The sequence below is a fragment of the Nanorana parkeri genome, unplaced genomic scaffold, assembly GCF_000935625.1.
Source record: "Nanorana parkeri isolate BGI_ZX_2015 unplaced genomic scaffold, ASM93562v1 scaffold1505, whole genome shotgun sequence".
Classification (NCBI taxonomy): Eukaryota; Metazoa; Chordata; class Amphibia; order Anura; family Dicroglossidae; genus Nanorana; species Nanorana parkeri.
The window spans coordinates 105,084-120,838 of NW_017307773.1; the positions used below are offsets into that span (position 1 = coordinate 105,084).

At 53.3% G+C, this 15,755-nt stretch overlaps 1 protein-coding gene across 2 annotated transcripts in view; it reads left to right on the forward strand.

The window, feature by feature from the left end:
* The first annotated feature begins 219 nt into the window (after positions 1-219).
* The window catches only part of PDE3A (phosphodiesterase 3A), a 55,871-nt gene continuing 40,335 nt past the window's right edge, over positions 220-15,755 (forward strand). For both annotated transcript variants that reach the window (XM_018570327.1, XM_018570326.1), the window contains exon 1: positions 220-312. In XM_018570327.1, coding sequence (XP_018425829.1) covers positions 250-312 — 63 coding nt within the window. In that variant the 5' untranslated portion in view covers positions 220-249. The remainder of the gene's footprint in view (positions 313-15,755) is intronic.

Below are 15,755 nucleotides of genomic sequence, written 5' to 3' on the forward strand. Positions count from 1 at the left end.
AGGCCGTCTGCTGCTCTTCAGGACAGAGGTTGCGTGCACTTTACCCTCCCGTTCCTAAGCAACCGGTATTTTAAGATTAAATACTTCCTGTGCTGTCCACTTACTCCGAGCCGCGACTGAATCACCGGAGGTTCGCTGGCGCTCCGTTTGAGGTCCCTCTGCTCCTCGGTGGATCCGGGGGAAGGTCGCCGCGGACCTGGAAGACCCATGATTCCAGAGGGCTGAATCGTCACGCCAACGCCGTTCAGGATGAGCTGGAGGACCGCGCGACACCTCAAGAGGAGGAGGGAGACTTTCCCGTTTGTGGATCAGGTAGAGGGATCGGCTCCGGGGATCGGAGGGGAATATTATCCCGGCGAGATCTTGTCCTCCGCTGGTGGATGTTTGTAGCGGTGGGATTATTTTCTGGATCAACTGGGGTGTGTGTGTCGGCGGGGCGGGGGGGGTGCTCTTTACTTATTGTTTGCACTACGATTCTCCTTCATAAGGTTTTACGCCGGCCAGGTCATAAAATAATCAATAGACAATTGCACAATAAATGAGGGTGTAATGATATTGATTATTTATCAGGTTGCCGTCTTCGGGATCGGGGAAAATCTGAAAGTTTCCCGGGCTGGGATATCCCCCCCCCACCCCCCCCCTTCAGGATGACATCACAGAGCTGACAAAACTTTAGGCTGTCATTCAGCAATTATGTTTCAAGTGATTTCAATTGAACAAACAAGAGAATAATAATAATAATAACAAAAGTTTATGTGTATAAACCAAATGTGTATCATAAATAATTGTCATTTTTTTATATAAAATCCTTTGTTTTCCTCCTTTTGTTCCATCTTTTAGATTGTAAGCCCTCAGGGGCAGGGCCCTCCTTACCATCTTGTCAGGAATTGTATTGTGATTGGAATGTCTTCCTTATATTGTAAAGCGCTGCACAAACTATTGGTGCTATATAAATCCTGTATAATAATAATAATCTCAGTGCTGCTGATCCACTGCAGCCACTTCCTGTGTATATCCACCCCACCGATGACTGCATGGCAGAGCGGGTTTCCTGATGGTGACAACAGCGGACCATGTCTGTGGAATGTGTGTCGCACTGGGCTCTTTTGACAACGCAGGAGCACGATTGGGAAAGGGTGACAGAGCGTTGCCTCCCTATAGCAGGAAGTGGCTTTCATGATTATTTTAAGGAAAGCTGCAGATTTAGGATTTTTGTAATGACATTTATATGGGGAAGGTTCTATGAGATTTTACTGATGGGGTAACTATAATTTGAGTGTGAAGGTGATTACTCTGTTGTTAGTATTCGTGGTGTGTGAGTACCCCGGGAGGGTGACATTTTCTATCCAGAGACTTCCCTTTGTCAGGACCCCTTTATCTGCATAAATATTTCTCCTGACAGACACCCAGAATATTGTTATTTTATCTGTTTTCAGGAATTTATTCCCAGCACTCCGACATTTGTCTGTAAGGAAAAGTGTCCACGTGAAGGTCCTGTGCTCCTACTTTATTCCTCCCGTCCTGTGCTCCTACTTTATTCCTCCCTTCCTGTGCTCCTACTTTATTCCTTTGGTCCTGTGCTCCTACTTTATTCCTCCCGTCCTGTGCTCCTACTTTATTCCTTTGGTCCTGTGCTCCTACTTTATTCCTCCCGTCCTGTGCTTATACTTTACTCCTCCCGTCCTGTGCTTATACTTTACTCCTCCCGTCCTGTGCTTATACTTTACTCCTCCCATCCTGTGTTCCTACTTTACTCCTCCCATCCTGTGCTCCTACTTTACTCCTCCTGTCCTGTGCTCCTACTTTACTCCTCCCGTCTTGTGCTCCTACTTTACTCCTCCCGTCCAGTGCTCCTACTTTACTCCTCCCGTCCTGTGCTCCTACTTTACTCCTCCTGTCCTGTGCTCCTACTTTACTCCTCCTGTCCTGTGCTCCTACTTTACTCCTCCTGTCCTGTGCTCCTACTTTACTCCTCCTGTCCTGTGCTCCTACTTTACTCCTCCTGTCCTGTGCTCCTACTTTACTCCTCCTGTCCTGTGCTCCTACTTTACTCCTCCTGTCCTGTGCTCCTACTTTACTCCTCCTGTCCTGTGCTCCTACTTTACTCCTCCTGTCCTGTGCTCCTACTTTACTCCTCCTGTCCTGTGCTCCTACTTTACTCCTCCTGTCCTGTGCTCCTACTTTACTCCTCCTGTCCTGTGCTCCTACTTTACTCCTCCTGTCCTGTGCTCCTACTTTACTCCTCCTGTCCTGTGCTCCTACTTTACTCCTCCTGTCCTGTGCTCCTACTTTACTCCTCCTGTCCTGTGCTCCTACTTTACTCCTCCTGTCCTGTGCTCCTACTTTACTCCTCCTGTCCTGTGCTCCTACTTTACTCCTCCTGTCCTGTGCTCCTACTTTACTCCTCCTGTCCTGTGCTCCTACTTTACTCCTCCTGTCCTGTGCTCCTACTTTACTCCTCCTGTCCTGTGCTCCTACTTTACTCCTCCTGTCCTGTGCTCCTACTTTACTCCTCCTGTCCTGTGCTCCTACTTTACTCCTCCTGTCCTGTGCTCCTACTTTACTCCTCCTGTCCTGTGCTCCTACTTTACTCCTCCTGTCCTGTGCTCCTACTTTACTCCTCCTGTCCTGTGCTCCTACTTTACTCCTCCTGTCCTGTGCTCCTACTTTACTCCTCCTGTCCTGTGCTCCTACTTTACTCCTCCTGTCCTGTGCTCCTACTTTACTCCTCCTGTCCTGTGCTCCTACTTTACTCCTCCTGTCCTGTGCTCCTACTTTACTCCTCCTGTCCTGTGCTCCTACTTTACTCCTCCTGTCCTGTGCTCCTACTTTACTCCTCCTGTCCTGTGCTCCTACTTTACTCCTCCTGTCCTGTGCTCCTACTTTACTCCTCCTGTCCTGTGCTCCTACTTTACTCCTCCTGTCCTGTGCTCCTACTTTACTCCTCCTGTCCTGTGCTCCTACTTTACTCCTCCTGTCCTGTGCTCCTACTTTACTCCTCCTGTCCTGTGCTCCTACTTTACTCCTCCTGTCCTGTGCTCCTACTTTACTCCTCCTGTCCTGTGCTCCTACTTTACTCCTCCTGTCCTGTGCTCCTACTTTACTCCTCCTGTCCTGTGCTCCTACTTTACTCCTCCTGTCCTGTGCTCCTACTTTACTCCTCCTGTCCTGTGCTCCTACTTTACTCCTCCTGTCCTGTGCTCCTACTTTACTCCTCCCGTCCTGTGCTCCTACTTTATTCCTCCGGTCCTGTGCTCCTACTTTATTCCTCCCGTCCAGTGCTCCTACTTTATTCCTCCCGTCCTGTGCTCCTACTTTACTCCTCCCGTCCTGTGCTCCTACTTTACTCCTCCCGTCCTGTGCTCCTACTTTACTCCACCAGCCCTGTGCTCCTACTTTACTCCTCCCGCCCTGTGCTCCTACTTTACTCCTCCCGCCCTGTGCTCCTACTTTACTCCTCCCGCCCTGTGCTCCTACTTTATTCCTTTGGTAGTTCTGTCCTTTCTTACCCCTTATGAAGTGCAGTCCTACTTCAGTTCTCTTGTAGTGCAGTCCTTCGTTGCTCTCTAGTAGCTCTATAGATATGTGACCTCTGTCCTCCATGGTACACCACATCCCGGAGCAGAATGTACAAGCAGAATAGGACATGAGGACTTTATATTGTATTCATAGATAACTTCAGAATAAAACCAGAACATTTATTCATTCATCATAAAATGACATTTACAATATCAATCAGATTATTACACCTATAAAGCCCCAACTTCTTATTCTGTTTGTACATTTTCTAAATAGTAGTGCAGTCCTCCTTTTAACTCTCTGGTAGTGCCATCCTTCTTTACCCTTCTGGTGGTGCAGTCCTCCTTTAATCCTCTAGTGGTATAGTCCTCCTTTGCTCTCTGGTGGTGCAGTCCTCCTTTAATCCTCTAGTGGTATAGTCCTCCTTTGCTCTCTGGTGGTGCCGTCCTCCTTTACTCTCTGGTGGTGCAGTCCGCCTTTTGCTCTCTGGTGGTGCAGTCCTCCTTTGCTCTCTGGTGGTGCAGTCCTCCTTTGCTCTCTGGTGGTGCCGTCCTCCTTTACTCTCTGGTGGTGCAATCCGCCTTTTGCTCTCTGGTGGTGCAGTCCTCCTTTTGCTCTCTGGTGGTGCAGTCCTCCTTTTGCTCTCTGGTGGTGCAGTCCTCCTTTTGCTCTCTGGTGGTGCAGTCCTCCTTTTGCTCTCTGGTGGTGCAGTCCGCCTTTTGCTCTCTGGTGGTGCAGTCCTCCTCTGCTCTCTGGGGGTGCCGTCCTCCTCTGCTCTCTGGGGGTGCCGTCCTCCTCTGCTCTCTGGGGGTGCCGTCCTCCTCTGCTCTCTGGGGGTGCCGTCCTCCTCTGCTCTCTGGGGGTGCCGTCCTCCTCTGCTCTCTGGGGGTGCCGTCCTCCTCTGCTCTCTGGGGGTGCCGTCCTCCTCTGCTCTCTGGGGGTGCCGTCCTCCTCTGCTCTCTGGGGGTGCCGTCCTCCTCTGCTCTCTGGGGGTGCCGTCCTCCTCTGCTCTCTGGGGGTGCCGTCCTCCTCTGCTCTCTGGGGGTGCCGTCCTCCTCTGCTCTCTGGGGGTGCCGTCCTCCTCTGCTCTCTGGGGGTGCCGTCCTCCTCTGCTCTCTGGGGGTGCCGTCCTCCTCTGCTCTCTGGGGGTGCCGTCCTCCTCTGCTCTCTGGGGGTGCCGTCCTCCTCTGCTCTCTGGGGGTGCCGTCCTCCTCTGCTCTCTGGGGGTGCCGTCCTCCTCTGCTCTCTGGGGGTGCCGTCCTCCTCTGCTCTCTGGGGGTGCCGTCCTCCTCTGCTCTCTGGGGGTGCCGTCCTCCTCTGCTCTCTGGGGGTGCCGTCCTCCTCTGCTCTCTGGGGGTGCCGTCCTCCTCTGCTCTCTGGGGGTGCCGTCCTCCTCTGCTCTCTGGGGGTGCCGTCCTCCTCTGCTCTCTGGGGGTGCCGTCCTCCTCTGCTCTCTGGGGGTGCCGTCCTCCTCTGCTCTCTGGGGGTGCCGTCCTCCTCTGCTCTCTGGGGGTGCCGTCCTCCTCTGCTCTCTGGGGGTGCCGTCCTCCTCTGCTCTCTGGGGGTGCCGTCCTCCTCTGCTCTCTGGGGGTGCCGTCCTCCTCTGCTCTCTGGGGGTGCCGTCCTCCTCTGCTCTCTGGGGGTGCCGTCCTCCTCTGCTCTCTGGGGGTGCCGTCCTCCTCTGCTCTCTGGGGGTGCCGTCCTCCTCTGCTCTCTGGGGGTGCCGTCCTCCTCTGCTCTCTGGGGGTGCCGTCCTCCTCTGCTCTCTGGGGGTGCCGTCCTCCTCTGCTCTCTGGGGGTGCCGTCCTCCTCTGCTCTCTGGGGGTGCCGTCCTCCTCTGCTCTCTGGGGGTGCCGTCCTCCTCTGCTCTCTGGGGGTGCCGTCCTCCTCTGCTCTCTGGGGGTGCCGTCCTCCTCTGCTCTCTGGGGGTGCCGTCCTCCTCTGCTCTCTGGGGGTGCCGTCCTCCTCTGCTCTCTGGGGGTGCCGTCCTCCTCTGCTCTCTGGGGGTGCCGTCCTCCTCTGCTCTCTGGGGGTGCCGTCCTCCTCTGCTCTCTGGGGGTGCCGTCCTCCTCTGCTCTCTGGGGGTGCCGTCCTCCTCTGCTCTCTGGGGGTGCCGTCCTCCTCTGCTCTCTGGGGGTGCCGTCCTCCTCTGCTCTCTGGGGGTGCCGTCCTCCTCTGCTCTCTGGGGGTGCCGTCCTCCTCTGCTCTCTGGGGGTGCCGTCCTCCTCTGCTCTCTGGGGGTGCCGTCCTCCTCTGCTCTCTGGGGGTGCCGTCCTCCTCTGCTCTCTGGGGGTGCCGTCCTCCTCTGCTCTCTGGGGGTGCCGTCCTCCTCTGCTCTCTGGGGGTGCCGTCCTCCTCTGCTCTCTGGGGGTGCCGTCCTCCTCTGCTCTCTGGGGGTGCCGTCCTCCTCTGCTCTCTGGGGGTGCCGTCCTCCTCTGCTCTCTGGTGGTGCCGTCCTCCTCTGCTCTCTGGTGGTGCAGTCCTCCTCTGCTCTCTGGTGGTGCAGTCCTCCTCTAGTCCTCCTTCCGATGACTCTGGCAGCCGTCACCTTCATACAGGAAGCCGGGACATTGAATTGCCATTTTGGAGATTTCTGGAGTTTGTATGTCCTCTCCTCCTGTGGGCGTCCCTCCGTTTTCATTCATAAGATATTCTGATTGGCTAATATGTGTCAGTGACATCACGCTGTCATGTTGTCACAAGGCAGAGAGGAAAACCAGTACGCATTCGGAGCTGTTCCTTCATCAACCAATCAGGTTTCATAGATAAGTGAAACAAGAATTCTGATTGGCTGCCCAGTAAATCATTGCACCACCAGTGAAATATTTGGTGAATGTCCCCGGTGAAATGGGCCATGGTGTCAACACATGGTTCAGCCGAGTCCACGACAGCACAATGGTATAATAGCTCTTGTAGGAACTGGCCAGGATGCTGGAAAATCTGACATCCGAGGTGTCACTGCATGGGTGACACCACTTTTCGCAGCCTGCTGCCCCTTTCAGATGACATGTCACCACCCCACCCACTGCGCTCTCTTTGGGCTAATCGTAACATCTCACACCAGTGACACACCTCTCTGAGCCCACCAATCTACCCCCACTCCTACTTCTCAGCCTGACACCTGATTTCAGCCGGTGTGTGCTAAGCTAGTATAAGGACAGCTTGCAGGTAATCACACTGGCTGGACTGACAGTGATGGGTCGGGCGCCGTGCCTTCTGGGTAATGGAGCGATGGGTCGGGCGTGGTGCAGTGTGGGTAGTGTAGCGATGGGTCGGGCGCGGTGCAGTGTGGGTAGTGGAGCGATGGGTCGGGTGCGGTGCATTGTGGGTAGTGTAGCGATGGGTCGGGCGCGGTGCAGTGTGGGTAGTGTAGCGATGGGTCGGGTGCGGTGCAGTGTGGGTAGTGTAGCGATGGGTCGGGCGCGGTGCAGTGTGGGTAGTGTAGCGATGGGTCGGGCGCGGTGCAGTGTGGGTAGTGTAGCGATGGGTCGGGCGCGGTGCAGTGTGGGTAGTGTAGCGATGGGTCGGGCGCGGTGCATTGTGGGTAGTGTAGCGATGGGTCGGGCGCGGTGCATTGTGGGTAGTGTAGCGATGGGTCGGGCGCGGTGCATTGTGGGTAGTGGAGCGATGGGTCGGGCGCGGTGCATTGTGGGTAGTGGAGTGATGGGTCGGGTGCGGTGCATTGTGGGTAGTGGAGCCTAAGCTGCTTGTGGATCCTGCGGATGAAGAGCGGGATTTGTGTGGGATTACATTAACCCCTCGTGTCCGGGCCGTGCTCCGGCTCAGTCGTGAGGTGAGGATGACAGTCGCAGCGGATTCCTTGTGTCTGCTAGGATGCAACCATCCCGAAAGGTCAGCAACCGTAACCGACCCTCATCACCGACCCTCATCACCGGCCCTCATCACCGGCCACTGAAGGTGTTCGTTCCATCAGAGAGAGATCGGGATCTCAGGGCTGACCATCCATTTCTCCCTTCGCCGGGTGCTGGAGCAGTCAGTTAATGTCCAACCATATACAGCCACATCTGCTCTATGGTGGCCACACCCCCCTCGCTCCACCAACCAATCACGGGTCTGCCATAATTTGTGATGTGTGCAAAAGGTTTTTATATTGCTGGTCAATTTTGGAATTGGGGGTGGGGTTGGCCCGGGAGGGGGAGGGGATTGTAGGGTGATGCGGGCCAGTCACATGTTAGAATATAAAGGAAACAAAGTGTTAATAAGCCCGATCAGTAAACTCTCATCTCATCCATTATTTTGGTGAATGATTCACCACCGGTGAATTTTGGGTGAATGTCACATTCATCACAGGTGAATGTTGGGTGAGTGTTTCATGCTCATGATGGGATTTCTAGTTTCACCACAGCTGGAGGACCCAAGTTGCCCTGCCCTGTAATGCCCAATGATACACCACCAGTATATCTTGGGTGAATGATTCACCACCGGTGAATGTTGGGGTGAGTGTCTCATGTCCACAAGTCCCATGAGGCATTGCAAGGCTCTGACAGCCACAGACATGACTCGCAGAGAGCATGCTGGGAGTTGTAGCTTTACCACAGCCGGAGGACCAGAGTTGCCCAACAGTCCTTCCCAATGATTCACCACGATGAATGTTGGGTTAATGTCGCATTTACCACATGAGTGTTGGGTCAATGATTCACCCCAGGTGAATGTACGGCAAATAATGTAACTTGTTGAGTGATTCACCACTGTGAATGTTGGCTGAATGAGTCACCACTGGTTCATGTCACATTCACCACAGGCGAATGTTGGACAAAAGATTTACCACTGGTGAATGTTGGGTGCCACATTTTCTACCGGTGATTGATTCACCACTGGAGAGTGTTGGGTGAATGTCCCCATTCACGGCAGGTAAATCTTTCTGGTGCATGTGTTTTAAATGGCAGTGATTGATTCTCCACCGGTGAATATCGGATTAAAGTCACCTTTACCACTTTAATGCCCTCCATTGGTGCCGTGAGGACATGGACGGGGGTTGCAGCGCGGATTTTCTCATTTGTGTCTCGGCGACTTTCCTTGTTGTTTTTCTGCCGGCTGACGTCAGTGAGGATGCCAGATGGGTTCTCAATGGCCGCCTGGAGACAGGAGGCTTTTATTACCAGGGGCCACGTGGCCCCGTCCTTCCCAGAAGAGTTCTGCGCTTGCTCCTGCCGGGGCCACTCTCTCCTCATTTTCTTACCTGTAAGGGGACCTGTCATGTCTGGAGGCCCGGCTGAGGTTCTCAGTGATATGTAATCCATTCACCTTCCAGGTGATAGTATGCGAGGCTCCCATTGGCCGGACAGAGCAATCAGCCCCGCCCCCTATCCGCTCCCAGACTACGAAACATGGAGGACATCTGTCTACCTCCATCTGTATACCTGAACCGGGTGACATTCCGTTTGCTCCGCCTACAATAATCAATTGTCATTTCTATTGCGTTTCCTGATGGTGACAACGGTGGACTGTGTCTGTGTAATGTGGTGAAAAAACCTTCATCAGAATCCCATGTGACAGGGTGACAACGCAGGAAGGCAATGGGGAGACATCGTTGTCACCCTATAACAGGAAGTGATGTGTGCTCCGTCCATCAGAGCGTTCATGTTTATAGTATGGAGGGGGCGGAGTCAGGAGATTCCTTTTGTAACTATTGGTATTTGTCCCGGAATCTGTGAGCCGGAGATTTCTGCCGGCATCCATAGACCTGAGAGGAGATGGTGGATTGGACCCCATGTGATTGGGTGTCCCCGTGTGATTGGGTGTCCCCGTGTGATTGGGTGTCCCCGTGTGTTTGGGTGTCCCCGTGTGTTTGGGTGTCCCCGTGTGTTTGGGTGTTCCGGTATGATTGGGTGTCCCCGTGTGATTGGGTGTCCCTATATGATTGGATGACACTGATAGGACACTCCCCTCATCCAGAATGCCGGGTATGAATAGTTTGGAAACAATTGATGTGATTGATATGAAGTCATTGTGGAGGAGAATTGCTGTGGAGACTGAGATTAGATAGGCTGGGGCCCCTAACAGGTTTATTATGGGGCCCCATCACACATAGTTATGGCTTTGGCCCTGTGCTGTGTATGGAAGTCAATAGAAATGTATTGCTGGATGTTTTGTACTCCTCCACTGCTGATTACAGCTTCATCCGCTGTCACCCCGTATGACCAATGCCCCTTTCATACGGCCAGCCAGCGGGTGACAGACGTGACGAGAAGTGGCAGCGGCTGTCATATGTGTACTGAGCTGCCAATGTTCACATGTACATCCCAGCAGTTACATGACGATACAACCCCTGGCCAGCCCTGGAAGCAGACATTTTACATGCAGGGGCGGAGCTTCTGACTGTGCGCAGTTTATGTGCAGCCATAGCGCAGAATGCAGCAGCGTTAAGCCGCCTCTGAACTCCGCGGATCCAACGTCTGATTGGGTCATAAAGTCCAGAGATTTTCCTCTCTGTGTCCGAGGGTTGCATTCTGGGAAGGTTACATCAGCAGAGCGTTGCATTCTGGGAAGGTTACATCAGCAGAGCGTTGCATCCTGGGAAGGTTACATCAGCAGAGCATTGCTGGGAAATCTCATCTGTAATCTCAGGCGATCTCAGGGAAAGGCATTTTCCTCCCCTGAGATGATGTGCATGGTCACATGTCCTAGTCACATGTGCCAGAGTTCCAGGAAGTAAAGGGAGATATAATAATCTGCCCTGAGTAAAAATGGCCGCGGTCAGAAGACTGGGGAAGAAAAGAGAAATAAGGAATGTAAAGAATACAAAGCCGGAAATAGAAGTGTGTGTCATCACTGAACATTTCTAAAGTTGTCTTTGTTGTCATTTCATAGATAAGGGTGACATTCCCCTTTAAGACCAATGGCACATTTTGTGGCGGTGGACGCCACCATGATTCGTAGTTCCGCCCCATGTACATCAGTGTCGTGCTGTTACATTGTATATAGTGCTGTCTGCACAGTGACACTCTTTGGGGGGAATTCATCAAAACTGGAGCAGTTGCCTATGGCAACCAATCAGCTTCTCTCTTTTGTTTGCTCAGGTAAGATTTGAAAATGAGACAAAGAAGCTGATTGGTTGCCGTGCAAATCTGCTCCGGTTTGGATACATTTCCCCCACTGTGTTCTGTGAAAACGCACGCACGACATCCCACGCTCCTGGCGCTGCCTGTAGGATGTATCATCACATCTGTCCGAGGATGCTGAGATCTCAGGGACGGATGGACGGCTGGATCCCATGTACATGCTGCAGAAGTCTGTGGTGATGACGCCTACAACAGTGCTGCATTTCAGTGGTGACCCCCTTGGATCAGGATGCGTTTGTCTGCTTTACTGTCTGACACAGATCAGCCCCTCACCTTGTGATTTGCTACAAAGTTACAGTCTGATCATTGGGGGGAGGGGAGACTGAGGAAATGCTTCCTCCTGCCTGCAGTAGACTGATGACATCATCTCAGCCTAGGCAAAGTCCACTTTCATGTAAATAATCCTCTCAGGGATATTAATGTTTGATTCCCCCCCCCCTCCCTGCATTGTACAGTTTGTAATTATAATGAATATGGAGTTTGGAAGTTGTATGCGGCAGCCCTGTGTCCTTCTTGCTGTGTTCCACAGTGACTGTACTTTACTGTTCCTACCCCTCAGTACCAGCCTATAATAATGTGCTCACACTGATAGCAGGCATTGCATTGTCTGGGCGGCATATGCTGTTATCTCAGCAGTCGTTCAGCATTGGTGCAGGCTGCACTGTCTGACATACACAATGTCAGTAAGAGGAGAATTCCCAAAAATGAAAGTTCCTGAGGCAGTGAGAACACAGCGTGGGGCCCCCATGGAGGCTCATACATGGTACATACAGGTAGGGTGTCCCCCGTGTACAGGTGTGGGGGGATGGGGGGAGATTTACTGCACTTCCCTCTGTCCGGAGATTCATAAATGAGTCTATAAAATATAAGTTGTGATAAACATGTCACCGTCCCAGCGCAAAAGAGGAAGCAGGTGACGGGCACAAATCACGTCAGACGCTCCAGTCCTGTGCTTGTTGTTTGATGTCCCGTCACCGTGTGATCGCCGCGTTCCCACAACTGTCACTTCTATCCGGGACGTGTGATGGAAGGACTCCGCGGCGCGGCTCTGCGGTGCCGGGACCTGGGAACGGGGTGAGGTGACGGCTTCTCTTTACTCTTATCTGGTTCTATGTCGCAGAATTCCCTCCGCTCACTCACACAGCCGTCCATCCCTGCTGGAGGAACAAGCTGGCCGGGTACCTATGTCCTTCTATTCCTCCCCTCACAGACACTTTCCCCCTGTCCTATCCGTGTCCTGTCCATGTCCTATCCATGTCCATGTCCTATCTGTGACCTTTCGATGTCCTATCTGTGACCTGTCCGTGTCCTGTCCGTGTCCTGTCCATGTCCTATCTGTGACCTGTCCATGTCCTATCTGTGACCTGTCCATGTCCTATCTGTGACCTGTCCATGTCCTGTCCATGTCCTATCCGTGTCCTGTCCATGTCCTATCAGTGTCCTGTCCATGTCCTATCCGTGTCCTGTCCATGTCCTATCCATGTCCTATCCATGTCCTGTCCATGTCCTATCCTTGGTCTGGAACTCACTGCCACAGGCGGTGATTTCAGCAAATAATGTGGAATTGTTCAAGAAACTTTTGGACGATTTCTTAAGGGACCGTAATATACAGGGGTACAGGTACTCCTAGAATGAGATCCTAATAGGTTGGACTTGATGGACTAATGTCTTTATTCAACCTCAAATACTATGTAACTATCCGTGTCCTGTCCATGTCCTGTCCATGTCCTATCTGTGACCTGTCCATGTCCTATCCGTGTCCTGTCCATGTCCTGTCCATGTCCTATCCATGTCCTGTCCATGTCCTATCCGTGTCCTGTCCATGTCCTATCTGTGACCTGTCCATGTCCTATCCATGTCCTGTCCTGTCCGTGTCCTATCTGTGACCTGTTCGTGTCCTATCTGTGTCCTGTCCGTGTCCTGTCCGTGTCCTGTCCATGTCCTATCCGTGTTCTGTCCATGTCCTATCCGTGTTCTGTCCATGTCCTATCTGTGACCTGTCCATATCTTATCTGTGTGCTTCCTGTGTCCTGTCCATGTCCTGTCCCTGTCCTGCCTGAGTCCTATCTGTGTCTTATCCATGTTCTGTCCATGTCCGTTCTGTCCTTCTTTTCATGTCATATACATGTCCTGTCTGTTTTATATTCTGTCTATATTCTATCTGTGGTTTATACATGTGTTATCCATGTCGTGTCCATGTCCGATGTGTATTCTCTCTATGTCCTGTCTGTTTTCTGTTCTGTCCATGTTTTATCTGTGCTTTATCCATGTGTTACCCATGCTATCCATGTCTTGTCCGTGTCTTATCCATGCTCTGCACATTTGCTGTGCCCATTATGATGGGCTCCCACCATCCCTGCGCTGAGTTCCCGGGTCTATAACCTGCTGTGCCCATTATGAGGGGCTCCAACCATCCCTGAGCTGAGTTCCCGGGTCTATGCACCTGCTGTGCCCATTATGAGGAGCTCCCACCATCCCTGCACTGAGTTCCCGGGTCTATAACCTGCTGTGCCCATTATGATGGGCTCCCACCATCTCTGTGCTGGGTTCCCGGGTCTATAACCTGCTGTGCCCATTATGAGGAGCTCCCACCCTCCCTGCACTGAGTTCCCGGGTCTATAACCTGCTGTGCCCATTATGAGGAGCTCCCACCCTCCCTGCACTGAGTTCCCGGGTCTATAACCTGCTGTGCCCATTATGAGGAGCTCCCACCCTCCCTGCACTGAGTTCCCGGGTCTATAACCTGCTGTGCCCATTATGAGGAGCTCCCACCCTCCCTGCACTGAGTTCCCGGGTCTATAACCTGCTGTGCCCATTATGAGGAGCTCCCACCCTCCCTGCACTGAGTTCCCGGGTCTATAACCTGCTGTGCCCATTATGAGGAGCTCCCACCCTCCCTGCACTGAGTTCCCGGGTCTATAACCTGCTGTGCCCATTATGAGGAGCTCCCACCCTCCCTGCACTGAGTTCCCGGGTCTATAACCTGCTGTGCCCATTATGAGGAGCTCCCACCCTCCCTGCACTGAGTTCCCGGGTCTATAACCTGCTGTGCCCATTATGAGGAGCTCCCACCCTCCCTGCACTGAGTTCCCGGGTCTATAACCTGCTGTGCCCATTATGAGGAGCTCCCACCCTCCCTGCACTGAGTTCCCGGGTCTATAACCTGCTGTGCCCATTATGAGGAGCTCCCACCCTCCCTGCACTGAGTTCCCGGGTCTATAACCTGCTGTGCCCATTATGAGGAGCTCCCACCCTCCCTGCACTGAGTTCCCGGGTCTATAACCTGCTGTGCCCATTATGAGGAGCTCCCACCCTCCCTGCACTGAGTTCCCGGGTCTATAACCTGCTGTGCCCATTATGAGGAGCTCCCACCCTCCCTGCACTGAGTTCCCGGGTCTATAACCTGCTGTGCCCATTATGAGGAGCTCCCACCCTCCCTGCACTGAGTTCCCGGGTCTATAACCTGCTGTGCCCATTATGAGGAGCTCCCACCCTCCCTGCACTGAGTTCCCGGGTCTATAACCTGCTGTGCCCATTATGAGGAGCTCCCACCCTCCCTGCACTGAGTTCCCGGGTCTATAACCTGCTGTGCCCATTATGAGGAGCTCCCACCCTCCCTGCACTGAGTTCCCGGGTCTATAACCTGCTGTGCCCATTATGAGGAGCTCCCACCCTCCCTGCACTGAGTTCCCGGGTCTATAACCTGCTGTGCCCATTATGAGGAGCTCCCACCCTCCCTGCACTGAGTTCCCGGGTCTATAACCTGCTGTGCCCATTATGAGGAGCTCCCACCCTCCCTGCACTGAGTTCCCGGGTCTATAACCTGCTGTGCCCATTATGAGGAGCTCCCACCCTCCCTGCACTGAGTTCCCGGGTCTATAACCTGCTGTGCCCATTATGAGGAGCTCCCACCCTCCCTGCACTGAGTTCCCGGGTCTATAACCTGCTGTGCCCATTATGAGGAGCTCCCACCCTCCCTGCACTGAGTTCCCGGGTCTATAACCTGCTGTGCCCATTATGAGGAGCTCCCACCCTCCCTGCACTGAGTTCCCGGGTCTATAACCTGCTGTGCCCATTATGAGGAGCTCCCACCCTCCCTGCACTGAGTTCCCGGGTCTATAACCTGCTGTGCCCATTATGAGGAGCTCCCACCCTCCCTGCACTGAGTTCCCGGGTCTATAACCTGCTGTGCCCATTATGAGGAGCTCCCACCCTCCCTGCACTGAGTTCCCGGGTCTATAACCTGCTGTGCCCATTATGAGGAGCTCCCACCCTCCCTGCACTGAGTTCCCGGGTCTATAACCTGCTGTGCCCATTATGAGGAGCTCCCACCCTCCCTGCACTGAGTTCCCGGGTCTATAACCTGCTGTGCCCATTATGAGGAGCTCCCACCCTCCCTGCACTGAGTTCCCGGGTCTATAACCTGCTGTGCCCATTATGAGGAGCTCCCACCCTCCCTGCACTGAGTTCCCGGGTCTATAACCTGCTGTGCCCATTATGAGGGGCTCCCACCATCCCTGCGCTGAGTTCTAATAGAGTGTCTAATGTCCATCATCATCATTTTACAAAGAGACAGGTCCTCTTTGCTGTTCACCTTCTGGCAAATCTTTTTACCCGTTTATTTCAGCAGCCCTGTAGTTACATCCAGCTGGAGTCATGCTGAGAAATATGGCAGCCAAAGAAACTATTATTTATCTGTCCGGATTATTCGGGGTCAAGGTCTCGGGTCGGTATCTATGAAAGTCATTATAATGACATCATCAAACTCACTTCCTATTCCTGGAGCTTGGAAATGTTGTATCATACATCGAAACCCTTTCATGACCAGAGCTCGCTGAACCCCAGACCAGACTTACCAGCGCCAGTATGCGTTGGTTACGTTGACAATATCCCTATTACTACTTCACCACCGAAAACCATTTGTACATTTGTTTTTTAGGGACGTGTATAACCTTTTTTTTTCCTGCACACTTTAACCTCTTGCCGTCCGCCCGTAGTAAAAAAACGGACGGACGGCACTGCAGCATCTGCGGGTTGCCGTCTCCAGACGGCAATTTTTTTCTGCTCGCGCGCGCCCCCTAGCGGGCACGCACGGGCAGAAAAGACCCGCTAAATGCACACACCCGTTACCGGGTGTTTCACATATAGGCGATC